At 38.2% G+C, this 26,771-nt stretch overlaps 2 protein-coding genes across 2 annotated transcripts in view; both read left to right on the forward strand.

Moving 5' to 3' along the window:
- The window catches only part of LOC129250484 (uncharacterized), a 31,427-nt gene extending 11,590 nt beyond the window's left edge, over positions 1–19,837 (forward strand). Inside the window, exons 2-4 of the mRNA XM_054890109.1 lie at positions 17,908–18,180; positions 18,241–18,467; positions 19,677–19,837. Coding sequence (XP_054746084.1) covers positions 18,068–18,180; positions 18,241–18,467; positions 19,677–19,837 — 501 coding nt within the window. The 5' untranslated portion in view covers positions 17,908–18,067. The remainder of the gene's footprint in view (positions 1–17,907; positions 18,181–18,240; positions 18,468–19,676) is intronic.
- A 3,063-nt stretch (positions 19,838–22,900) lies between these two features.
- On the forward strand, positions 22,901–26,443 carry LOC129250485 (uncharacterized). Its single transcript, XM_054890110.1, has 3 exons — positions 22,901–22,971; positions 24,991–25,975; positions 26,345–26,443. The coding sequence occupies exons 1-3, from the start codon at positions 22,901–22,903 to the stop codon at positions 26,441–26,443; spliced, it is 1,155 nt and encodes a 384-aa protein (XP_054746085.1).
- Positions 26,444–26,771: the final 328 nt, after the last annotated feature.

Raw genomic sequence — 26,771 nt, forward strand, 5'->3', positions numbered from 1 at the left:
GTGAAAATAGTCAATAGCTGAAAAAATAAATCTGATGTTAGAAATATTGAGAATAATTGTGAAATTTTTTTTTTTTTTACTACTTGTTAATACGCCGATTGAGCCTTGCGCAAAACTCCAGAAGCTATTAACAATTTCTTTACATTAACGTCTTCAGTAGTTCATGTGTAACAAGCTAAAGGTGCGGTTTGCTGCGGTATTTCATTTTCTTTTTAAAAAAAACGAAGTTTTACTGATCTATGCGCGAGTTGACTGTATATCAATCATTTGCCAATAGGGTGTAAAAAGTTAACCAAGTATTAAGAGTCACACAATTTTAACTTATTTAATTCATAATGACTTCATTGAAGAAAAAAGTGGTTCTTCAAATTATGTTAGGTAATAATGACATGAATATATCCGTTGATTCAATTTTAACTAAAATTGGTATCAATAAATCAGATGTAGGTTGTAAAGGATTGGAACGCTTGAAAAATGCTTTAAATAGTTTAAAGTCAAAAAGAAATGCAAAATATCAGCATTGCAGTAGGAAAATAGCTGTCTTTGAGTCACAAAATTCAGAGTGGTTAGATTCTGAATTTACTATTCCTGACTTAGACCTCACAGCTAAAATAAGTAAGACTGAAATACTTAATACTCGATTTTGCAGAAAAATCTACTAGATCGAAAAGACGAAAAGTGTCTAAAATCAGTGAAGAACATGATAATGAGCGTCAGAAACTATTAATGGCTACTAGTCATGCGGCACGAGTTTCAGGGGAAGCAGATTTGCGATCGGTACTTAACGAACTTTCAAAAAGCGAGGAACAGGCTAAGAAAATTAGAAAAATAATGACAACACCTTTTCCTACAATAGAAAAGAAAAGCCCAGAAGTAGCTTTAGCATTTCTTTTCGATAATTCTATGTCTAAACAAGTCTATCAGAATATGCGATTAGCGACCAAATCTAGTGGAGCAGACATTTGGCCTGCGTATAATGCGATTAGAGAAGCCAAAGAAAAGTTAAGACCGTCGAAAGAGTCAATTAAAATTTCTGAAACGTTAGCTGAAGTATCACTTCAAGAACTTTTAAACCACACGGTGAATAGAATAATAGAACTACAAAGAGAAGTTTTACACTCTCTTATTAAAAAAAAATAAAATTACTGAGCTCAAAACTGTTCTGATGTGTTCTTGGGGATTTGATGGGAGTAGTGGGCATTCGCCTTACAAACAAGGTTATGATAGTGTCAATGAGAAACAGACTCCTACAGATGAAAATCTGTTCGTTACTACACTTATCCCCTTAAGGTTATCAAGTGAAGTGGATGTAATTTTGTGGAATAATGTTACATCTCAATCTCCAAGATTTTGTCGCCCTATTCAAATTCGATACGCAAAGGAATCAACAGAAGTAATTCTTGCCCAAAAGAAGGCCATCGAAGAACAAATTCTGAAATTACAAGCCTTTGAAATTTTGATTGAAGGCTGTCGTCTTAAAGTACAATATACATTATTAATGACTTTAATTGACGGTAAGGTATTAAATACGATCCCCAACACGCCATCAATGAAAACTTGTGCTATCTGTCATGCTGTTCCTAAACAATTTAACGATCTATCTAATATAAAGAGTGTGAAATTTATGCCTCATGAGGAGTCACTGTTACATGGAATCAGCCCTTTGCATGACTGGATAAGAATTTTCGAATTTTGCTTGCATGTTTCTTATAAATTGGTTATCAAAAGATGGGATGCCAGAGGCACTAAGAATAAAGAACAGGTAGCATTAAGAAAACAAGAGGTGCAATCAATTCTGTGGGGAAAAATGGGACTCAGAGTGGATAAACCAAAGCCTGGAGGATGTGGTACCAGCAATGATGGAAACACAGCTCGCAGGGCATTTAAAGATAGTAAACTTTTGTCTGATTGCCTTGGTCTTAATCACGAATTGCTTCAACGTTTTAAGGTAATTTTAATTAGCCTCTCTTGTCATCTTCCTCTCGATTCAAGTCGATTTGAAGAATTTTGCACCTCTACTGCAAAACTGTATGTCTCGCTCTATGTCTCAAACGGTTCACAAAATTCTTATTCATAGCGGAGAAATAATAAAAAACAACATCTTACCGGTAGGTATGCTCGGAGAAGAAGCATCTGAAGCAAGAAATAAGGACTACACAAAATTTAGACTCCAGCATAGTAGGATGGCAAATTTGGAAGACTTGTTTTGTAGAGCTATGGACACCTCTGATCCTCTTTTATCGAGTTTACGTTTAAAAGAACGCCTTCAACAAAAAGTTCAATTATCTCTTCCTAAAGAAGTGCAACTTTTATTGAAAGAGGTTGAAGTAGATTCTAATCAATCAGGAAGTACCAATTACGTACAGGTAAGTGAAGAACTAGACGAATATGAAATTGAGGAAATTAAAAAAAAAAAATAAATAATTGGCGCGTACACTTCTGTTAGGTGTTTGGCCGAGCTCCTCCTCCTATTTGTGGTGTGCGTCTTGGTGTTGTTCCACAAATGGAGGGACCTACAGTTTCAAGCCGACTCCGAACGGCAGATATTTTTATGAGGAGCTTTTTCATGGCAGAAATACACTCGGAGGTTTGCCATTGCCTGCCGAGGGGCGACCGCTATTAGAAAGATGTTTTTATTAATTTTGCTTTCACCGAGATTCGAACCAACGACTTCTCAGTGAATTCCGAATGGTGATCACGCACCAACCCATTCGGCTACGGCGGCCGATTGAGGAAATTGATTTTACAAAAAAATCTTATATTTAGATGACATAGAATTATCCGAGGAAGAAGACTCACAATCTGATGTAAATGACGATAATTGAACTCGTAGAGCAAGCAATTAGTATTTACCTATTTTTAAAAAAATTTATAAAAAAATAAAAACCAATAAAATAATATTTAAAAACTTAAAAAAAAAACAACAAAAAATTAAAAAAAAGGAGTCTGAAGTCGCACTGTAACCTCCTCGTGGTAGATTCCGGAAACTACAACTTATTATGTAGGCTAACTGCAGGCGTGTCTCTTTATCTGACATATTGGATCCTCCATTTTCAATTGTTTAAATCTAATTGCAGATTTGTCAACAGCGATACAAAAAAGCCCGAGTAACAAGTTTCAAATTAATCAGATAAAATTAAAAAAAAAGGTCCGCATAAGGGATTTGACATTTTTAATTTCTAAAATCTGGCAGCAGATTCGTAATCAGCGCCCCCAAAAACCCCTAAATACTAAGTTTGGTAAAAAAAAATTAATTTTAAAAAATTTATGTCCGCCATATTGGATCCGCCATTTTGAATTGTTGAAATCTGACTTCATATTCGTAATCAGAGACCATCAAAACCCCTGAATACCAAATTTGGTGAATAAAATCCAATTTTTTAAATTTCATGTCCGCCATATTGGATCCGTCATTTTGAATTGTTGAAATCTGACTTCATATTCGTAATCAGAGACCCCAAAACCTGTACATAGCGGTATTAAAAGTTATAAATTGTTGGTGTTTTGGGAATTATGAATTTTGGCCACTTATAAGGGTCTCCTGGCCCACTGTGAGATGGCTCAAAACTGGACAACAAAGTAGGTGGAGGGGTCTACTCCGACAAACTCGGAGTATGCCAATCATTTCGCTTACCTGATCATTGCAGTGTATTTCAGGCGGAAGTCACTGCCATAAAAAAGGGACTTAAAGAAATAAAAACGAGAGTATTATCCACAAATGAAGTCTTCATTTACTCGGACAGTCAAGCAGCAATAAAAGCGCTGGAATCAAAAACGCACTCGTCAAAAACAGTTTTAGAATGTTTTAAACTACTAGATGATGTATCTAAGTGCTACAAGGTGCACCTTATCTGGGTACCAGGCCACAGGAACATTGAAGAAAACTGTAAGGCGGATGAACTTGCAAAAACCGGTACAACGCTCGATCTCGAACCGGATAAGGCGCTGATACCCATGCCCATAGCTACTTGTAAATTACTTATAGACAGGGAAACCATCAAAAAGGTAAATACAAGCTGGCAAAACCTCACAACATGCGAACTAAGCAGACAGACATGGCCGAACTGGAACAGCGGTCGATCGAAGATCTTGCTAAGATTCAACAGAGAATCTATAAGAAAAATGATAGGTGTATTACCTGGTCATTTTTTAATAGGCAGCCACGCTAGAAGATTAGGACTCCCGTACTTCGATTTCTGTAGAAGCTGTCTTAATACAGAAGAAGAGGAAACAGTCAGACATCTTTTATGTGCGAGTGAAAGCCTAGCTATGAGAAGGCTGCGCACTCTCGATACAGCATTTCTAACCGATGTAGCGGATATAGCCCATCTAAAACTAACGAAGCTCTGCTCGTTTATTAAAGCAACCGGATGGTTTGAAAAGGAACACTTAGAGTAAGGATAAGCTCCAGTGGTATCACAATGGACCTGCGGAAGGTCTAAGTGTGTCTTACGACAACCACCCTACCTACCTACCTACCATATATATATATAGCTGTTATATACCGCCGAGCTTACCTCCAGCAGTATTTGAAAAAATCCTTGACGAAGTGGTCAGAGAAGCCTTGACAACAGCGCCGAATTTAATAGCTGGAGTTATATCGAAATCAAAGAACATGACCCGAATAGCCCGGTTGAATTGAAATGGAAAGTATCCAAGGCGAATGAAAAAGCGGGGCATATTTTCATTTACTGCCAAAGATATAGTAAAGAACGAGTATATATGTATATAGCATTTTTGGAAAACCAAATAACAGAACTAATAACAACGAACAATGTTTTTCCACACATGCCACAATCTAAAGAAGTATGGGATTGTATTAAAAAATTGTCAGCGTTCGTACTCAATTATTTGAGACAAATGGAGGGAAGGCGAAAAAGAGAAAGCATAGCACTAAATAGCTGAAATTCGGTGGTATAATAGTCCACACTTTTCCTGTAATAGTAGATGTAGTAACTAACGGTTGTGCCGTAGGACCATTTTCTAGATAAATTTATTTGGATGCAGGTAAACTGACGATACCGGACATAGAAACGTATCTTTCTATGGTATGACAGAGACATGGTGGGTGGGGGAGTACTGTTATGACAGGGGTGGCGAAAGAAATGCAGAGAATGTATATAAAGCTATCCCAAAAAGATGGTAAAGCAAGGCGTGAAAATATTGCAGAAGAAGAAATTCGTCGTTCGATCGTCATGTCTTATTTCGATGCCCAGGCTATCCTCCCGAAACCTGTAGCATATTAAACGAAGAAAATATTATAGATATTTTGCTGAAATCGGGTGATAACTGGAAGCGAATCTGTGCGCATGCAAAACATATCCACAATGATTTAAGACGCGCGGAGGTTCGTAAACGTTATACCTAACAGCCTATGAGCCAACCAGCCCCGTGAGGTAAATCCATTTTGGCAGTTCCGCGGGAAGTGGTCGATTGTGAAGAGGTGATTATTACGTAGGTATAGCTGTGAGGCTACAAATCGTGCATATTGCTATGCCGGTATGGAAGTACTTGCGAGAGTTTATTCTTCACGGGCGTCATCGCAGCGAAAAAGACACATTTGAAAATACTGGAAAGTAGCTACCTAATGTATGTGTTCATTGCCAATTAAGCAGTGCAAGCAATTAAGCAAAAAGCTATCACCTTCTCAACATGCACCCAGCAAAGGCAAATCAGTGGAAACATTAAAAAATAATATTAAGTAATGTTGTGTTTATAACTTATTAAATTATACACTAAAATAAACAATTAAATAAAATTGTTAACAAGAAAACGAAAATGAACACCACCAAATAGAATTAGAAATTACGATAGTTATTAAGCGCATGTAAAATTTATTAATTTGTGACTTTTATTTAGCAATCCAGTGATTAAACTGAGAAGAATTATTGTGAGACATTTTATTTGAATGAGAACGTAACAAATTCGTAACCAAATTTAGAAAAATCGATTTTATGGATCGGTTTAAAAAATTACAGACATTTTTTTTATTTCTTCTTTCAAGAAATTTCAATGCATTTGTCTATTTCTCTCACATTAGTCAATACTGGGGTATATTAATTACAAAAAAAATTATTTTGCCATCTAAACTATAAGATATAAAATTATGATTACCTAACAGTACGCGCAAAACTGGCAACGCTGCAGATGTAACATATGATGCAGCTGATACCAATGACAGTTTGACAATTTCAACCAAAGTATAAGTGTTATGTTTTATAGATCGGGACGTGCATTCATTTTGCAGGACAACTTGGTTAAGCCTAACCTTTTCTCTTCTATTTGAAGCTTTTATCGACAAGATAAGGGTGCATTTGAATTGAGTGAAGTATTTTAAACTTCACTCATTTTCTGCATTTAATTTGATATAATAAAAAACACCATCTATAAAAATATGCGAGCTAGGTATCCATATGGCGCCCCCACTCACTGACGTTACTATAGTCTCTGTCAGTTGTCCGTGAGATACACAAAATTGAGCAAAACTTGTGCGCGTAGAAAACAGCTGCTTTAGTTTAGTTACATACATATTTGCACAATACATCGGTTTGTGTGCGTTTGTGTTTGATTGTATCGACACAATATTGCCATTCATATGTTTACATAGATACATTTACACACAAAAAAAAGAAGAAGAAGAATCCCACTCCGCGACCTGATGCCGTAGTTATCACAAAAACTGGCAACATGTCATATAGCGACTTATTGAGGGCGGTCAAAACAAATGAAGGCTATAGCCGCTTGGTGAAAATGTGTCACGAATCAGAAAGACAGCCAAAGGAGAGATACTGCTGCAACTTACAGAGCACAGACAGGGCGTACTCGAGAATATAAAGAAGGGATTGCTAAGTTACTGGAAGATCAGACGGAAATAAAAGCGGTCACAAGTCAAGGAACTAAGTAACTTTTGTGAAAGCTCAATTAAAAATTTAAGATCGGAATATGCAGGTACTTAAAAAGCCGCTATAAGCCTTCCAGCGCTATTGAGCGCAGAAAAGATTAAGATTGGCTGGGTTATCTGCAGAATTCGTAGAAAATTGAACCTCACAAAGTGTTATACTATGTATGCCTAGAATACGGACATACGCAACTAAATGTACAAATTCTGAAGACAGGAGTGAGTGTTGTATGAAATGTGGTGGGAAAGGTCATTTCGCAAAAACCTGTGAAAGGGAGTCTTTTTGTATTGTGCGCAATAACAGGATGCAGACGTGGTGGTAGTATGTGAGGAATAAACCAATCCAGACGCTGGAACGTGGGTTTCGGATGGAACAAAGAAGGCAGCTATATGGGTCCTAGGAAATAAGATTATCCAAGATGGGAAACTGGCAGACAAAACCAACTACACTAGAGCAAAAATTTCTGATATTTGTATTGAATTGTATTGAAAAAATTCTTGACGAAGTGGTCAGAGAAGCCTTGACAACATCGCCAAATTTAATAGCTGGAGATTTCAATGCATGGGCCTTAGAATGAGGAAGTAAGTGTACTAATCAGTGAGGGAAAGCCTTATCCTTACTTGACGTTGTGTTATTAAACACTTTAAGAAAAAACCCTTTCGAGAAGAATGGTCGTGGCTCCATTATTGACTTAGCTTTTATAAGCAGATCTCTAGCTGTAAGGAAGAAGTGGCAGATTTGCGACATTTATACCCACGTCGACCACTTGGCCATAATGATCGAAATAAAAAATCCGAAACAAAGTAAATGAAACATCAAGCCTGCTAAAAAAGCCCAGACAATAGGGTGGAAGATCCAGACCATAGACGAAGAGATTTTTAGTCTTATGCTAAACGCTCATCCAACTGACATAAACGTCGCGAATGAGCAAGTTCAACTACTGGTAACACGCCTGACCAAAACCTGTGATGCTGCAATGAAAAAACACACTTACGTGCGGAAACCGGCATAGCTGAACTTAGAGGCGCTTGCCACAAAGCTAGACGACAATACCAAGGAAGCAGAGGAAGAAGTGAAAAAGAATGGTTGCGAGAAGTTTTCAAAATGAAACGCAAGAGCCTCAAAAATACGATTAAAAACGAAAGTCTTCCTGCTTCAAAGAACTATGGTTAAAGCTGATGAAAATCCGTGGGGAGGAGCGTATAGGTTGGTGATGCCTAAGATTAGTGGATGCAAAGGAAAAGCACTGACTGGTTCTGTTATCTTAAAAAAGGTTGTGGAAATCCTTTTCCCAAGACAAAACGATGACCAAGAATACCGACTATCAGCAGACGCAACATTTATCACAGATATACCTACAGTCACGGAAACAGAGGTAAATACAGACGTGGTCCGTTTTGGAACCGCTAAAGCTTTAAGACTAGATGGAATACCTAAAGGAGCTCTTAAACTTGCACTGAAAGAAGACGCAAAACCCTTCACGGAGACGTATCAGAAGTGTTTTCGAGATGGTGTTTTCCCAAATATTTGGAAACAGCAACGACTTGTCTTTCACCGAAACCTAAAAAGACGCCGGGTCAACCAAGTTTGACGTAAAAAATGCATTTAACTCTTAATGCTGGTCCCACATTATGCAAGCTTTAGGCAACCTGGAAACGCCGTCATACCTTTTGCGTTTGATGAGAAGCTATCTATCAGATAGAATACTACTCTATGAAACAGACGAAGGAGTTAAGCAGTATAGAGTAACAGGAGGAGTACCACAAAGCTCCGTGCTGGGTGCTCTATTGTGGGTGCTCCGCATTCCAATACCAAAAACGACCCAATTAATCGGCTTTATGTAGTGCAACAGTTTGCAAACTGAAAAACTGGTTTACATCGTCAAACCTACAGCTTGCCGGCGAAAACATTGAAGCAGTTCTGATCAAAAGCAGAAAAAAATTTAGAACATCACAGTAAGCATAGACCGGCATAACATCAACAGTCAACCGTATTTGAAATACTTGGTAGTCAAGATTGATGCACGCTTAAACTTCAAAGCGCACTTTGAAAAAGCTTGTGAGAAAACAGCACGGGTAAATACGGAGCGTTGCCACGACAGTCGATTCTACGTTACCAAAACGACCCGGACTTATATCCGGCCAAGGACTGTCACTACAGCAGCATTCTCCGTATGTAAGTATGGGGAATTTTTATGCTGCTACAATAACAACAACAACGGCGCTATCTCGAATAATGGCTAACATAGGAGGGCCAGGTCAAAACAGAAGGCTACTACTTGCAAAAGTTACCCAATCCATTGTAATGTATGTAGCACCTGTGTGGGGACAAGCGTTAAAATACGAAACATACGGCAAGATTACAAAATCTCTGTTTCGACAGAGCGCTATTAGAGTCGCAAGCGCTTTTCGCACTGTATCCCATGAAGCTATCGGGGTAATTTCTGGCATAATGCTCCCAGATATAATGGAAGAGTATGTGACAAATGCAGAAGACTTGGCAGGTCGTTAATAGCTGAGGAGCGCAAAGAAATCAGATACGAGAGTCTATCTAAATGGCAAAGACGCTGGGATATAACAACCAAAGGGAGACGGTCACATCGACTCAGTAGAAATGTGCAGGCATGGGTCGATAGAAAACACGGCAGTGCTGACTTTTATATGACGCAGTTCCTAACAGGACAGGTTGTTTTAGAGAATATCGCCACAAGTATGGCCATGATGATGGAGTTATATGCTCATTTTGTGCCAAGGGTGCTTTCCATTTGAATTCAACCGGGCTATTCGGGTCAGGTTCTTCGATCTCGATGTAACTCAAATATGTTGCTCTCTGGTCAAAATAATGAGACACGTATTTTTTTGTTCGCCCGAAAAAGTTTTTTTTCAAGATTTATCGGCAAATTTGTTTTTCGGCTCAAAACCGATTTTTTTAATTAAATAAGAAAAAAATTTTTTTAAATGCTCATAACTTAGTCAAAAATGAACATATTTTAATAATTCTGGGTTCAAAATGATCGTCATTACTTGCACGAGCGATTTCATGTAGAAACAATTGCAAAAACGCAGTTGAACATTTTTTATTTTGCAAAAAAAAAACATTCGAAAGTTTTTCGAAATTCAATATTTCAAAAAGTGTATTTTTTTTTCAACTTTTTCAAAATCAAGAGAACACCTCAAACTTCAATTCAGCTGAATGCCCAGTAGCTAAAATGAGTTGTTTTTGAGTAATAAGAAATTTTTTTTTAAATGCTCATTACTTAGTCAAAAATGAACCCATTTCAATGATTCTGGGTTCAAAATGATTGTCATTACTTTCGTGAGCGATTTCATATAGAAACAATTGCAAAAAGTAGTTGAAGATCTTTTATTTTGCAAAAGTGCAAGCAATTGAGCAAAAAGTTATCACCTTCTCAACATGCATCCATCAAAGGCAAATCAGTGGAAACATTAAAAAATAATATTAAATAGTGTTGTGTTTATAACTTATTAAATTATACACTAATATAAACTATTAAGTAAAATTGTTAACAATAAAACGAAAATGAACACCACCAAATAGCGAGACAGCAGTCGACAGAAGATACGGATCGCCAAATTTAGAAATTACGATAGTTATTAAGCACATGTATAAAGCATTAATTTGTGACTTTTATTTAGCAATCCAGTGATTGAACTGAGAAGAATTATTGTGAGACATTTTATTTGAATGAGAACGTAACAAATTCGTAACCAAATTTAGACAAATCGATTTTATGGATCGGTTTAAAAAAATTACAGACATTTTTTTTATTTCTTCTTTCAAGAAATTTCAATGCATTTGTCGTTTTCTCTCACATTAGTCAATACTGGTATATTAATTACAAAAAAAATTATTTTGCCATCTAAACTATAAGATATAAAATTATGATTACCTGAACAGTACGCACAAAACTGGCAACGCTGCAGATGTAACATATGATGCAGCTGATACCAATGACAGTTTGACAATTTCAACCAAATTATAAGTGTTATGTTTTATGGATCGGGACGTGCATTCATTTTGCAGGACAACTTGGTTAAGCCTAACCTTTTCTCTTCTATTTGAAGCTTTTATCGACAAGATAAGGGTGCATTTGAATTGAGTGAAGTATTTTAAATTTCACTCATCTTCTGCATTTAATTTGATATAATAAAAAACACCATCTATAAAAATATGCGAGCTAGGTATCCATATGGCGCCCCCACTCACTGACGTTACTATAGTCTTTGTCAGTTGTCCGTGAGATACACAAAATTGAGCAAAACTTGTGCGCGTAGAAAACAGCTGCTTTAGTTTAGTTACATATTTACACAATACATCGGTTTGTGTGCGTTTGTGTTTGATTGTATCGACACAATATTGCCATTTATATGTTTACATAGATATATTTATATTACGTTTCCACCAAAAGCAAACACCGTGTTTGCAGGAGTTGTGTTTGGGAGAACTGTCAACTGTTTCCACCGAAAGTTTGGGAGAAACTGTGTTTGAACTGTCTTTTGTTGACATTGTGATATAAGAATTATAAAAATTGATAAAATTATAAAATGGTGCATAAAATTCAATTTGTTATGTTGATTTTATCATTTTATTTTAAAATAATTGATAGTGAGTTGGTCACATATTATTTAAAAAAAAGGTTAAGGGAAAATAAAATAATTTTAAGCGTTGCTGCCAATTTAATGCGTTCGCAAAGTGTATGGTCTTTGGTATTGTAAACAGATTTATGATACATTATTTGTGTATAATGTACATGTATATTTTAGAAACATTCCAGTACCTTTTGGGAAGTAGACTGCCAGAGTAATGGGGACAAGTTTTTCAAAGATAATTTCCGAATGGAAAGATCCTGCTTTGAAAAATTGTGCAGCAAACTTGAAAAAATAGCCAAAAGAAAAACGAACTATCGAAACCCGATTTCACTAAAAAAGCGCGTGGCAATTGCTCTGTATGCACTAGGATCTTCTAGTGAATACAGATCAATTGGACATTTGTTTGGAGTAGGCAAAGCAACTGTTTGCAAAATACTCATCGAGTTTTGCAATGAAGGTGGGACATCTTTGGCTCCAATATATTTGAAAAATTTTCCACTGACAAGGGCGCAAATTGAGAATGGAGTCGCAGATTTTAATGCAATGGGCTATCCACAATGTATTGGAGCAATAGGTAGGTTTATAAGTAATGCGATAAAAATAACGTTTAATCAAACGCATCTTTATTATACAGATGGATGTCATATTGAAATTCATCCAAGAAAAGAAGAAGCCATTGATTACTACAACTACAAAGGGTGGTATTCCGTAGTACTATTGGCTTTGGTAGACGCAAAATATAGATTTGTTTACCAGTCACCGACTAACATTCGTTGCGTACGGTCACTATCTCTTCCGCTGTGTAGTAGTTGTACTCTCTTTGCATTCATATTCGTTTACCTACGTAAACACATTAATAAATTCACTTAAATTGCCCGTGTACAGTTGCTTACGCGAGTGATAACCGAGGGTTTAGTGTTATTATATAGGTGTGAAACAATGCCCCTTGGGGCATCCCCACCTAGGGAAAATAGGTTCGCCCTACTTTCCCCTGGTGTTCATAGCAAGCGTAAAAAACCCAACAAAACGCGAGAATCATACCCCGAACTACCTCCAATTGTTTTTGCGAAAACAGACGACCCTAAATTTATTGTGATAAAATCAAGTGAAGAAACAAAACCAATATCCAATTATTCCTGCTTTGCAGTGCACAAAGCTATATTAGCTATCAGCAAGAACATAATTTCCATTTCTGAGTTGCGTGATGGAAGCCTCTTAGTGCTTACTAAGAATAAAAAAATCGCTGAGAAATTCATATCTTCAAAACTTCTTCCCGGTATATGTTTAATTAATGTAACTTATCAAACAAATCTAAACTGTGTAAAAGGCACCATATTTGCCCCTTTCCTAAACAACCTAACCGATTCAGAAATCGTTGATGGCTTAAAAATGCATGGCGTGATCGCTGCATACAAATTCCAAAAGAAATCACAAGACACTCTAATTCCAACTGGCGCAATACTTCTATCATTCGACAGCTACTCTCTGCCAGAAAAAATCGACGTCGCCTGGAGGAAAGTTTCTGTTCGTCCATATTATCCAAACCCAACGCGATGTAAGTCATGCCAATTACTTGGTCATACTTTAAAATACTGCAAAAATCCTTCCACCTGCGCCATATGCAGCCTACCACCCCATGTAGGGTCCGAATGTTCTAGAACAATGTGCGCAAACTGCGCTGGCGACCACCCATCATTTGCAAGCAACTGCCCAAAGTTCGTACAAGCTAAAGAAATACTAAAAATTAAAACAATAAATAAATGCAGTATGCGCGAAGCAGCAAAAAAATATAATGCCTCTACCACCTCTAAACCCTTCGCTTCAACATTCTCTCAAATCATCGCAAGCACTTCTTCTTCTGCAAAAAGCACAATCATGCAAAGCAAAGAATTGACAACTATGTACCAATAATTCGACAACAACCCAGTCTTCTCTTGCCACCGCCTCCACTAATTCCTCCTATCCCATATATTCTCAAATAACCGCAAACACAGCTCCCTCAACCAAAAATTCAATTATACAAACACCTAAAGAATCGATAGCAACACAAAATTCAATATCATCCCATTCCTCTACTTCTATAGCTTCTACTACCTCTTTCATTCCCTTAACACACCCTCCTCTAAAAACCAGCTTCTCAGCTGACTCTATCGCAAAAACAAGTACAAAGAACGATAATCCCCCTTTGTATTCATTTCCTAATTCGAACAATATAAATTCAACAGTTTTCAACATTCTTAATACGAGTACTAAACCAATTTATACTAACAACTATGATTCCGTTTCTCAGACACAGCTCACCTCAGATTGTGATGACGAAATGTCTACTGTCTCAGTTCTCACTAAGACAAATGACATTTCACCACGCGTCAGCTCAGATTAACCTTCTCAGACGACTCGCTCAGCTCTGCCTCGCAGAACTTTGATACGTAGTCAAGTCGAGCTTAATCTTTCTCTCTACTTAGATCACTTTCCTTTCTTTCTATCCTTATGTTCTCAATTATACAATGGAATATCAATGGCTATTTCAACAACTATATTCACCTTGAAATCCTCATCAATTCTTACTCACCTGCAATTATTCTCTTAAGCGAAACTCACCTTCCTCACAATTACGCACCACATACACCAAGGAAATATATTGGTTACTTTCACAATTTGCCCAGTATTAATACAAATAAACAAGGTACGGCGATACTAATTAGGCGCAATATTCCACACAAACAAATATCAATCGTATCAAATGTATCTTCCATAGCGCTAGAAGTTGACTTGCCTAAAAAAATTGGTATTGTCGGCCTATATATCCACCCTACACAACGTATTGTTTCGAGTGATATCTTAGGAATCATAAAACAACTTCCTTCTGATCTAATTATGGGCGGGGATTTCAATGCTTGGAGTACAATTTGGGGTTCCGCGTATACCAACTCAAGAGGCGAATGTATCGAAGATGTTTTAATGTCCTCAAACCTTATATGTCTAAATGACGGGTCTGCAACACACTTCTCCACCCGGAATTCCTTCACTACTGTCGATCTAACTTTCTGTTCTGCTTCGATTGCACCACTATGCCCATGGCAAGTCTCTAACTCTCTTCACGGTAGCGATCATTATCCGATCACCATCCAACTAAATGCCCAAACCCAATCCACATTTAAGTCAAACGCTAAGTTTATTCTAGAATCAGCCGATTGGGCGAAATTTAGCACTAAATGTATTAATTTGTGTGAAACTTTACGTGCTTCCAGCCACGTCTACCAAGAAGCAGCCAATATTTCAAAAATTATTCGAACAGCAGCACATCACGCTATACCACAAACTTCCCCAAAAAGTAGTAAGAAAAGGATTCCTTGGTGGAACTCTCATTTATCCCAACTTCGTGAAAACAAACAGAATAAATGGCACGAATACAAACGCTTTCGCACTATTGCAAACTTGGTAAGCTACAAAAAGGCAAATGCTCTTTTTAAGCGCGCCGCCAAAAATGCCAAGCGTAAGAAGTTCGAAGAGTTAACGGCTAGCATAAATCCTAACACTAAGCCCCGAAAAATATGGCATGATATTAAAATGCTCACTGGTTCAGGTAAGCAAACTACTTTCGCCCACATTAACTCCACAAATGGCGTTATCAGTTCTCCACTCGAAATAGCCAATTATTTTGCCTCCTTCTACGCTTCTAACTCAAACGACGCCAGCTTTTCAAGCAACTTTTGCTCGGCAAAATACAACTGTCTAAACGACCAAGCAAACATTATAAACAATTTATCACCTGCTGCCAGGACAATTGAATCGAAAATCACTATTAATGAATTGGAGTTCGCGCTCTCTACCGTGAAAGGTAAAACTCCTGGGCTTGATCGAATCTCTTATCCTATGATTCAAAATTTACCCAGTTGCATGAAATGCAGACTAACTAATCTGTATAATCAAATCCTAAATTACGGCTTTTACCCTCAAGCGTGGAAAACTTCCTATATCGTACCAATTTTGAAACCCAATAAACCTCCTACTTCTGTTGAAAGCTATAGGCCCATCTCTCTGTTATCATGCCTGGGTAAACTAATGGAAAAACTGGTTGCAAATAGGTTGATGTGGTATATTAAGAACAACAAAGTTATTAGTTCTAACCAGGTAGCATATAAAAAAGGCAGTGGCACAATTGATGCTCTTTTGCACCTTGACTATGTCGTCACAAACGCACTCTCGTCAAGAAACCATGTTTCACTTCTAGCAATCGATTTGGAGAAGGCTTTCGACCGAATTGGAGTGCATATCATTTTGAAACAATTAACTACGTTAAAGGTTGGTTCCAAATTATAAACTTTGTTAAAAGCTTTCTCACTAACAGAAAATGCAGAGTGAGAATAAATGGTTTTGCCTCAATTATTGTAAATCTAGAGAATGGAACGCCACAAGGGTCTCCACTCTCCGCGCTTCTTTTTATAATAGCGTTCGATGAAATTGCCAAGCTATCAGCGAACTATCCCAGCATAGAATGTCAGCTCTACGCCGACGATGTTTTCTTTTTCACGAAAAATGCTAATCTTCTTTCAGTCTCGCGTATTTTCGAAAGCATTCTCCGAGACAATGACATGGTCCTCAACCTCAGGCACATCAATTTCTTTCGAAAAATCTAAAACTTTGCACATTTGCAAAAAATCTAGTTGCTCTGGGTTGCCAACACAATTTTTTGGCCATTCCATAATGCCAGTAAATGAAATAAAAATTCTAGGTGTAATTATAGACTCTAAGTATAAGTTTAAAAAACATTGTAAATACATAAAAGATTGTATATTATTATGACACGGTTAAATATAATTAAATACCTATCTTCTAAGAAATCTTTTGTACATCCGTCTTCACTTGTTCATGCATGCAGAGCACTCATCCTATCAAAAATCGATTACGGCCTTCCTATATACGGAAACGCAGATAAACGTTCAATTAGCCAAATATCATCGCCTTATCACTCTGCGATACGCAGGAGCATTAGAGCGTTCCCAACTACACCACTTCGAAACTTGTTTGCGGAAACAGGTTTGCCAAAGATTCAAGATCGGATCGCAGGCAGTACTCATAAACTTTTACCAAAACTACTTTTCACCTACAATGTCAATCTTATTAAAGATTTCAGAAACGCATCTTTAAGAAAGAGGCATCCTAAAATTATGTCGGTTGTAGCCAAATGTTTTAGCTTGCAAAGGAGACTTGAACTGCCGGGTACCCTTCGCTACCGCACAGCTGAAACGCAACCTCCATGGACGATACGCAATATTCCATTTGCTATTAACACGCTGCAGCGACCAAAAGAACATACAGCGAAGGAAATTTACAAAGCACTGTTTACATCCGAAAAAGAAAAGTACTCCAAACAGGGATGGAATTTTATATTTACAGATGGATCAAAAACTCAAACCTCAACATCTTTTGCCGTCACAAAGGAAAACGGGGACACGATCAAACATGGTTTTTTGCACCCAATATGCTCTGCTTTTACAGCAGAAACAGCGGCATTGTTAGAAGCCTCCATTTATGCCAAACAAATTAAAGGCAAAATAATTATATGCACAGACAGCCAATCATGCATCAATGCCATCGATCAAACTCATATAAATACAATTAGAAATATTCTCATAAGCTATCCAAACAGAATTAAGCTAATGTGGGTTCCAGGACATTCGGGGATTACCGGCAATGAAAACGCTGATGCCGCAGCTAGAAGCGTTTCTAATCTACCGTCAATGCTTCATAAATACTACTCTAAAAGTGACATCCTCCTAGAGATTACAAAACAACGGCGCATTTATCTGTTAGATAACTGGAAAAACTACCAACACCACTACGCTTTCTTAAATCCATCTAGATCAAAGATATCACTTCCTTCCGACCTGCCATTAAAAGTTCTCAAACCGTACTCGCGCCTACGCCTGGGCCACACTATTCTCACACATGCACACCTCCTACAACGTACGCTGCCAGCCGAATGCCCCTTCTGTGACGAAACCGTAACCTTAGATCATATTCTACAATCTTGTCGAAATCTACACACCTCCAGACAACAATTCTTTGGATCCTCTCCTGCACTGGATTTTCTTAAAGAGCCATCTGCAAGTAATATACTGACTGTCTACAAAATTCTAAAAGCCAACGACTTGTTAAGACGGATCTAACATGTACCTTTGTTTATTTTATTTAGTTATAAGCATTTAAATATTATATGATAATTACTTAACGTTAGACCTAATTTAAAGTACATTTACAGTTTTTGTTATCTGACAGCCGATGGCCTATGCTGCTAGTGCTGCTGCCTTCTTATATTTGTATAACTTGTTATTATACAAATTTAATAATAATAATAATAATAATAATAGATTTGTTTATATACATTGCGGCAGACCTGGAAGATGCAACGACTCCGGAATTTTTGAAAAATCATCGCTAAAGCGCGAGTTGCAAAGTTGTGCACTTCTTGATGAATTGAGCTTGCTGTATGGATCCACAAAAATACCAGTCCATATTATAGGGGACTCTGCTTTTCGTCTCTCGCAGCATTTAATGAAGCCATATCCGCATAGTGTGACCAATACACCCGAACAAAAAAAATTCAACTATAGATTGTCTAAGTGCCGGCGTGTTGTGGAAAATGCTTTTGGCCATTTAAAAGCCCGGTAAATACAACTTAGAGATTCTAATATTTTTAAAAATTGGTAATACAGGTTCTATTTTAGATTTAGGAGAATTGGAAAAGGCGTGGATAACCACATCAAAAATGTAAACACAGTTATTTCATGTGCATGTGTTTTACATAATTTTTTGATTGCTGAGAAGGATTTAATTTTGGAAAATTGGCTAGTGGAAATGCATCGCGATTCCAGGCGCAATATTCAATACGGCACCAATGCAGTTGACCGATCTGAAGGAGAATCGATAAGAAATGCGTTAAAGGAATATTTCAGTGAGTAATATAACTTCTTTCATGTAGATTCTCCCGTATGTTTTATTAAATTAACCATAATTTATTGGTTAAAAAGGTTATTTGGTTTAAACAATTTTATCTTCAAACCAAATATTTATTTAAATATTTCGACCTACAAAGAGTCCAATTGGTTTAAATCTGAAAAACAACTTTTCACCAGAACAATAAAATTTGTAATACATAGTTTTATAAAATAACATTTTATTCATTTTGGAAAAATATAGTAGTAGGCACTTAGTGCAACTTTAAAAGGCACAATTCATTAAAATTTAAATATCATTTCACATATTAATTTTTAACAATAAAATTTGTAATACATAGTTTTATAAAATAACATTTTATTCATTTTTGAAAAAAGATAGTAGTAGGCACTTAGTGCAACTTTAAAAGGCACAATTCATTAAAACTTAAATATCATTTCACATATTAATTTTTAACAATAAAATTTGTAATACATAGTTTTATAAAATAACATTTTATTCATTGCACTTAGTGCAACTTTAAAAGGCACAATTCATTAAAACTTAAATATCATTTCACATATTAATTTTTAACAATAAAATTTGTAATACATAGTTTTATAAAATAACATTTTATTCATTTTTGAAAAAAGATAGTAGTAGGCACTTAGTGCAACTTTAAAAGGCACAATTCATTAAAACTTAAATATCATTTCACATATTAATTTTTAACAATAAAATTTGTAATACATAGTTTTATAAAATAACATTTCATTCATTTTTGAAAAAAGATAGTAGTAGGCACTTAGTGCAACTTTAAAAGGCACAATTCATTAAAGCTTAAATATCATTTCACATATTAATTTTTAACAATAAAATTTGTAATACATAGTTTTATAAAATAACATTTCATTCATTTTTGAAAAAAGATAGTAGTAGGCACTTAGTGCAACTTTAAAAGGCACAATTCATTAAAACTTAAATATCATTTCACATATTAATTTTTAAGCACTTTCACAAACAATATTTCAAAGGATTTATAATTATAAGTTTTAGTTAATTAATTTCTCTCCAAGAAACTAACCACACTTTTTGTCAATAACTCAATAGCAGCAACCTTTTTTTTCGATTTCAATTAACTCAGCAGTTAATTTATTGTTTTCCGTCATACAAGATTTTATTGTTTCGTTTAATTCACTTACTTTCGCATTTTTTGTTTTTGCTGCAGGTGCGGAAGCTTCGTGCAGTGCTGGAGACGATGGTGGCGAAAATGTAAACGAAGCAGACGGAGCAGCTTCGTTTGAGGAGCATGAAGGTGATATCGGCGAATTTGATGGAGCTGGCGAAGCAACCGAATCAGGCATGCCTACATATATAAATAGAAATTAACATTATACAATTAGATGTAAATACAAATAAAATTACATATATAAATAAAACAAATACCTGTTATACTATCGACAACGACCGCATCAACATTATTCACTCTATCCCTTCCTATTATTTGGTGCACCCAAGAAACAGGAGAACATCCTGATAGTGCTTCCAAAAAACAGGAGAACATCCTGTCCCCTGCTCTGCTTTGCATTTTCTGCAAAGGAAATTTTGAGGCTGTAACAAAATTACTTTAATGAAATAATATATTAAATGCCTTACCTATATTTCATTGTGAAATTGTGGATTTTATATTTCACGTCAACTGGACGGACCTCATGTCCAAGCACTCCCAGCGACTGAGCCATCTCCGCATATATGTGCGAGTTCTTGCGTGGCCCTCGCAATTCAGCTGCCTTATCACCCCATATATCAAGGAATGCTTCGTCCGCGGAAGGAAGCCAAATTTTTTGACATTTTTTAATGTTTTCCATTACAACGAGTTGATTCAGTATTCCTGAGGAAAGATTGTGGACTTATTTGGCCAGCTTAATATTATATTAATGAAATTAGATGTAAATACAAATAAAATTACATATATAAATAAAAGAAATACCTGTTATACTATCCGCAACGAGTTGATTCAGTATTCCTGAGGAAAGATTGTAGACTTATTGGGCCAGCTTAATATTATATTAATGAAATTAGATGTAAATACAAATAAAATTACACATATAAATAAAAGAAATACCTGTTATACTATCCGCAACGAGTTGATTCAGTATTCCTGAGGAAAGATTGTAGACTTATTTGGCTTATTTGACTTATTTTATATTTTGCGCGCACCACTTAACGATTACCACAAGAAAAATATTAAACGTCAATCAAATGTCATATTGACAAATTGTAATCATTGTTGCCATGTTTCGATAAGAATGCAATAATAAATGAGGAAAATGAGCAACATTGCCACCACTTAATAATTAAATTAGACGCAAACCCAACAAAACACGCTTTGAAAAGTGGGTTTAGGTATGGAGTTGTGTTTTAATTTTGTATGGGATTTGACAGGTGTTTTGTTTCGTGTTTGCGCTAAGAAGACGATAGCGGCAGAGAACCCAAACTCCGGCTGCGGTGGAAACGTATTATTCTTCTTCTTCTTAATTGGCGAGCTAACCGCTTACGCGATTTTGGCCGAGATTAACAAAGCGCGCCAGTCGTTTCTTTCTCGTGCTAACCGGCGCCAATTGGACACGCCAAGTGAAGCCAAGTCCTTCTCCACCTGATCTTTCCAACGCAGAGGAGGCCTTCCTCTTCTTCTGCTACCACCAGCTGGTACCGCATCGAATACTTTCAAAGCCGGAGCGTTTGTATCCATTCGGACGACATGACCCAGCCAACGAAGCCGCTGGATCTTTATTCGCTGCGCTATGCCTATGTCGTCGTAAAGCTCATACAGCTCATACGTATTATTACACACAAAAAAAAGAAGAAGATGAGTCCTACTCCGCGACCTGATGCCGTAGTTATCACAAAAACTGGCAACATGTCATATAGCGACTTATTGAGGGCGGTCAAAACAAATGAAGGCTCTAGCCGCTTGGTGAAAATGTGTCACGAATCAGAAAGACAGCCAAAGGAGAGATACTTCTGCAACTTACAGAGCACAGACAGGGCGTACTCGAGAATATAAAGAAGGGATTGCTAAGTTACTGGAAGATCAGACGGAAATAAAAGCGCTCACCAGTCAAGGAACTAAGTAACTTTTGCGAAAGCTCAATTAAAAATTTAAGATCGGAATATGCAGGTACTTAAAAAGCCGCTATAAGCCTTCCAGCGCTAGAAGCAGGGTACTTATTGAGCGCAGAAAAGATTAAGATTGGCTGGGTTATCTGCAGAATTCGTAAAAAATTGAACCTCACAAAGTGTTATACTATGTATGCCTAGAATACGGACATACGCAACTAAATGTACAAATTCTGAAGACAGGAGTGAGTGCTGTATGAAATGTGGTGGGAAAGGTCATTTCGCAAAAACCTGTGAAAGGGAACCTCTTTGTATTGTGTGCAATAACAGGACGCAGACGTGGTGGTAGTATGTGAGGAATAAACCAATCCAGACGCTGGAACGTGGGTTTCGGATGGAACAAAGAAGGCAGCTATATGGGTCCTAGGAAATAAGATTATCCAAGATGGGAAACTGGCAGACAAAACCAACTACACTAGAGCAAAAATTTCTGATATTTGTATTGAATTGTATTGAAAAAATTCTTGACGAAGTGGTCAGAGAAGCCTTGACAACATCACCAAATTTAATAGCTGGAGATTTCAATGCATGGGCCTTAGAATGAGGAAGTAAGTGTACTAATCAGTGAGGCAAAGCCTTATCCTTACTTCACGTTGTGTTATTAAACACTTTAAGAAAAAACCCTTTCGAGAAGAATGGTCGTGGCTCCATTATTGACTTAGCTTTTATAAGCAGATCTCTAGCTGTAAGAAAGAAGTGGCAGATTTGCGACATTTATACCCACGTCGACCACTTGGCCATAATGATCGAAATAAAAAATCCGAAACAAAGTAAATGAAACATCAAGCCTGCTAAAAAAGCTCAGACAATAGGGTGGAAGATCCAGACCATAGACGAAGAGATTTTTAGTCTTATGCTAAACGCTCATCCAACTGACATAAACGTCGCGAATGAGCAAGTTCAACTACTGGTAACACGCCTGACCAAAGCCTGTGATGCTGCAATGAAAAAACACACTTACGTGCGGAAACCGGCATAGCTGAACTCAGAGGCGCTTGCCACAAAGCTAGACGACAATACCAAGGAAGCAGAGGAAGAAGTGAAAAAGAATGGTTGCGAGAAGTTTTCAAAAGGAAACTCAAGGGCCTCAAAAATACGATTAAAAAAGAAAGTATTCCTGCTTCAAAGAACTGTGGGTCAAAGCTGATGAAAATCCGTGGGGAGGAGCGTATAAGTTGGTGATGTCTAAGATCAGTGGATGCAAAGCAAAAGCACTCACTTGCACTGTTATCTTAAAAAAGGTTGTGGAAATCCTTTTCCCAAGACAAAACGATGACCACGAATACCGACTATCAGCAGACGCATCATTTATTACAGATATACCTACAGTCACGGAAACAGAGGTAAATACAGACGTGGTCCGTTTTGGAACCGCTAAAGCTTTAAGACTAGATGGAATACCTAAAGGAGCTCTTAAACTTGCACTGAAAGAAGATGATGCAATTAAAAGGCTTATATAAATAGCTGAAAATGCCACTGAAAGAACAAGATGGATGCATGGTTCCAATGAGTATTGCGCCATTACAACGTTTAACGTAAAAAATGCATTTAACTCTGCATGCTGGTCCCACATTATGCAAGCTTTAGGGAACCTGGAAACGCCGTCATACCTTTTGCGTTTGATGAAAAGCTATCTATCAGATAGAATACTACTCTATCAAACAGACGAAGGAGTTAAGCAGTATAGAGTAACTGGAGGAGTACCACAAAGCTCCGTGCTGGGTGCTCTATAGTGCAATGTGCTCTACGACAGAATCCTCCGCATTCCAATATCAAAAAAAGCCCAATTAATCGGCTATATCTAGTGCAACAGTTTGCAAACTAAAAAACTGGTTTACATCGTCAAACCTACAGCTTGCCGGCCAAAACACTGAAGCAGTTCTGATCAAAAGCAGAAAAAAATTTAGAACATCACAGTAAGCATAAACGGGCATAACATCAACAGCCAACCGTATTTGAAATACTTGGTAGTCATTATTGATGCACGCTTAAACTTCAAAGGGGACTTTGAAAAAGCTTGTGAGAAAACAGCACGGGTAAATACGGCGCTATCTCGAATAATGGCTACCATAGGCGGGCCAGGTCAAAACAGAAGGCTACTACTTGCAAAAGTTGCCCAATCCATTATAATGTATGCTGCACCTGTGTGGGGACAAGCGTTAAAATACGAAACATACGGCCAGATTACAAAATCTCTGTTTCGACAGAGCGCTATTAGAGTCGCAAGCGCTTTTCGCACTGTATCCCATGAAGCTATCGGGGTAATTTCTGGCATAATGCTCCCAGATATAATGGCTCTGGGAAGTAAAAGAGTATATGACAAATGCAGAAGACTTGGCAGGTCGTTAATAGCTGATGAGCGCAAAGAAATCAGATACGAGAGTCTATCTAAATGGCAAAGACGCTGGGATATAACAACCAAAGGGAGATGGACAAATCGACTCATTAGAAATGTGCAGGCATGGGTGGATAGAAAACACGGTAGTGCCGACTTTTATATGACGCAGTTCCTGACAGGACATGGTTGTTTTAGAGAATATCGCCACAAGTATGGCCATGATGATGGAGTTATATGATCATCCTTTGTGCCAAGGCGAATGAAAAAGCGGAGCATATTTTCTTTCGCTGCCAAAGATATAGTAAAGAACGAGTATATATGTATATAGTATTTTTGGAAAACGAACAATGTTGTTCCACACATGCCACAATCTAAAGAAGTATGGGATTGTATTAAAAAATTGTCAGCGTTCGTACTCAATGATTTGAAACAAATGGAGGGAAGGCGAAAAAGAGAAAGCATAGCACTAAATAGGTGAAATTCTGTACTATAATAGTCCACACTTTTCCTGTAATAGTAGATGTAGTAACTAACGGTTACTACTACGCCCTTGGGGGAACCTGTTATCCCTATAGGGCGCGTCCCCAGGTGGTGGATAGGGGAATGCCTCCCAGATATGGAAGGTAGGAGAGTAAGACTCCCGCGAACCACACAGGTCGAAGACGTAAACTTCGTTAAAAAACTCCCTCAACCCAAGGTGTAACGCGACCCGTGCCTGTTGGGTGGGTTTGGCAGCCGGGGCATAAAACGAGGCTGTCTTTTAACGGAGCCCTCCTGACACCAGGCCGCCTCAGGTTGTAACGGGCGCTGCCATGGCGGGCCGTTTATTTCCCCTAAATCCTCATTGGTCACCGCACATGGCGACATGTGCAGCCTTCTGGAAGGGCAGGTGACCGTACGAAACAGTATGAGCAAACAACAAAAACAAACAAAAACTTCGGATAACGCTACAAAGAAGACGGACAAACGGACGGACACAAACCCAAAACGAACGGATATACGGACGCACCCATTGACACAACAGATGGACAGCACGGACCGACACTAACGATCTGAGGAAGTTGGGAACTTCCTCAGAGGACGAACTCTTGGCCTCCAGCCAAGAGACGGTTGATGGCAAAACTGTGGGCCACAGGACGCCATCAACCTTAAATCAACCATTCACATCCGCTGATGCCAATGGGCAAAAGCGCCAAAACGTTAAGAAAGGCCCGTCCAGGTATAAGCTTTACCAGAGTTCTCTGACTATTCTCGGAAGAATAAAAAAAAATGAGGCTGAAGGGAAAACTCATCCAAAGGGCGCGGCCGATAAGGCAAGGTGCCAAAAGGTGATCGATGAGTACCTGCCGTTCCAGGCCACCCAGAAGGCAGAAGCCGTGAAACGCAATCGTTCGCAGGACGAAAGCGACAAACTAACGAAGAAGCACAAAGTGTCAGTTCACACCGCTTCAATACCAAAACCAACTAAACGCTTATTTAATGAGGTGGCACGGGATCACCTGCAAATAGCTTTGGTTGATGAAATAACTAACCGCGGTAAACCTGCATCGGATAAGTGGTCCGAAATCGAGGCACGGCTGTCCCGTATTATCGTCGATCACACCATGGCAAACCCGGAGGGGCATGTGCCAGGATTTGATTCAATGGAGGTGGTCCGCGGATACAGGGTGATCAAGTGCGAGGATCAACTCTCCCTTTACTTCCTGCAAGCAGTTGTGGGCAAGATCCAGAGCGACTGGGAAGGTTTGAGGCTCAAACTAATCCCGGCCAGCAAAATCCCTCGACGGCCGAGGGCTCGCATTTGGATTCCGAACATGGAATTCGAAGCTAAGCAACTTATTCCATGCCTGCAGGCACACAACCGCACTGTTCCGATGGATGACTGGAGCATCATCAAAGCGGAGGCTCCGCAAAAGAACAGTGTGTCCTTCCTTCTCCAAATATCGGAGGAGAGCATCGAGCCACGGGAAAAGTGGACAATAAACTTCGGTTCGGCGTCAGGAAAACGAGTTGCTCACAGGCATGCAACTTGACGACGCCGCATCTACCAAAAACGATGGCGCTAATGAGCAGCACCCGGGATTGCAGCTTGGCGACGCCGTCAAATTGTAAAGCGACCAGCAGTATGGGTCTCAAGGTTGTCCAAATAAACCTGCAGCACTCGCGGACTGCAACGGACAACCTAACCGTTCTCCTGGCGGAGGAGGACGTCGACATCACTTTAATCCAGGAGCCCTGGGTGCGGAGCACCGAGGATAAGGGGTTTACTGGGAACAACCACAACCTTTTCTAAAAACGGACTGAAGGTAGCCCCAGATCTTGTATTGTAGCTAAGAAACATTTTTAACATATTTTTAGTCCCATCATATTGTTCACAGGATGTGACGGCTGTGGAGGTAGAAGCCGCTGACGGTATCGGCATCATATTGGCTTCCATCTACATGGCACATGATCGGCTAGCACCACCCGAGAAATAAGAACCTGCTGCTCGGATGCGATGCCAACGCGAGGCATGCGTTGTGGGGAAGCTCTGAGACAAACGACCGAGGTGAGTCTTTATATAATTTTATTATTAATACTAACTTATCGGTTTGTAACAGGGGTAACACTCCCACTTTCACCTTTCCTAGTGCGGAGTACTTCAGAGGATGGGAGGAAGTGATTGATGTTACTCTACTGTCTGAAAATAGCTCAGTAAGGGTATGTAGATAATTGGAGGGTATCCAATAAAAGGTCCTTTTCTGAGCATAGTTGGATCTTGTACGATTTGGATCTTAAGGTAGATCCACCCCTACCGTATAGAAA

This window comes from Anastrepha obliqua, chromosome 6, assembly GCF_027943255.1.
Source record: "Anastrepha obliqua isolate idAnaObli1 chromosome 6, idAnaObli1_1.0, whole genome shotgun sequence".
Taxonomy (NCBI): domain Eukaryota; kingdom Metazoa; phylum Arthropoda; class Insecta; order Diptera; family Tephritidae; genus Anastrepha; species Anastrepha obliqua.

What these genes read in the sequence shown, in the direction of transcription:
- LOC129250485 (XM_054890110.1), top strand. Translation starts at nt 22,901, where the DNA reads ATGACCACGAATACCGACTATCAGCAGACGCATCATTTATTACAGATA. An exon ending in CTACAGTCACGGAAACAGAG is followed by an intron (nt 22,972 to 24,990) that starts GTAAATACAGAC and finishes TTGACACAACAG; the next exon opens with ATGGACAGCACGGACCGACA. An exon ending in GTTCGGCGTCAGGAAAACGA is followed by an intron (nt 25,976 to 26,344) that starts GTTGCTCACAGG and finishes TATTGTTCACAG; the next exon opens with GATGTGACGGCTGTGGAGGT.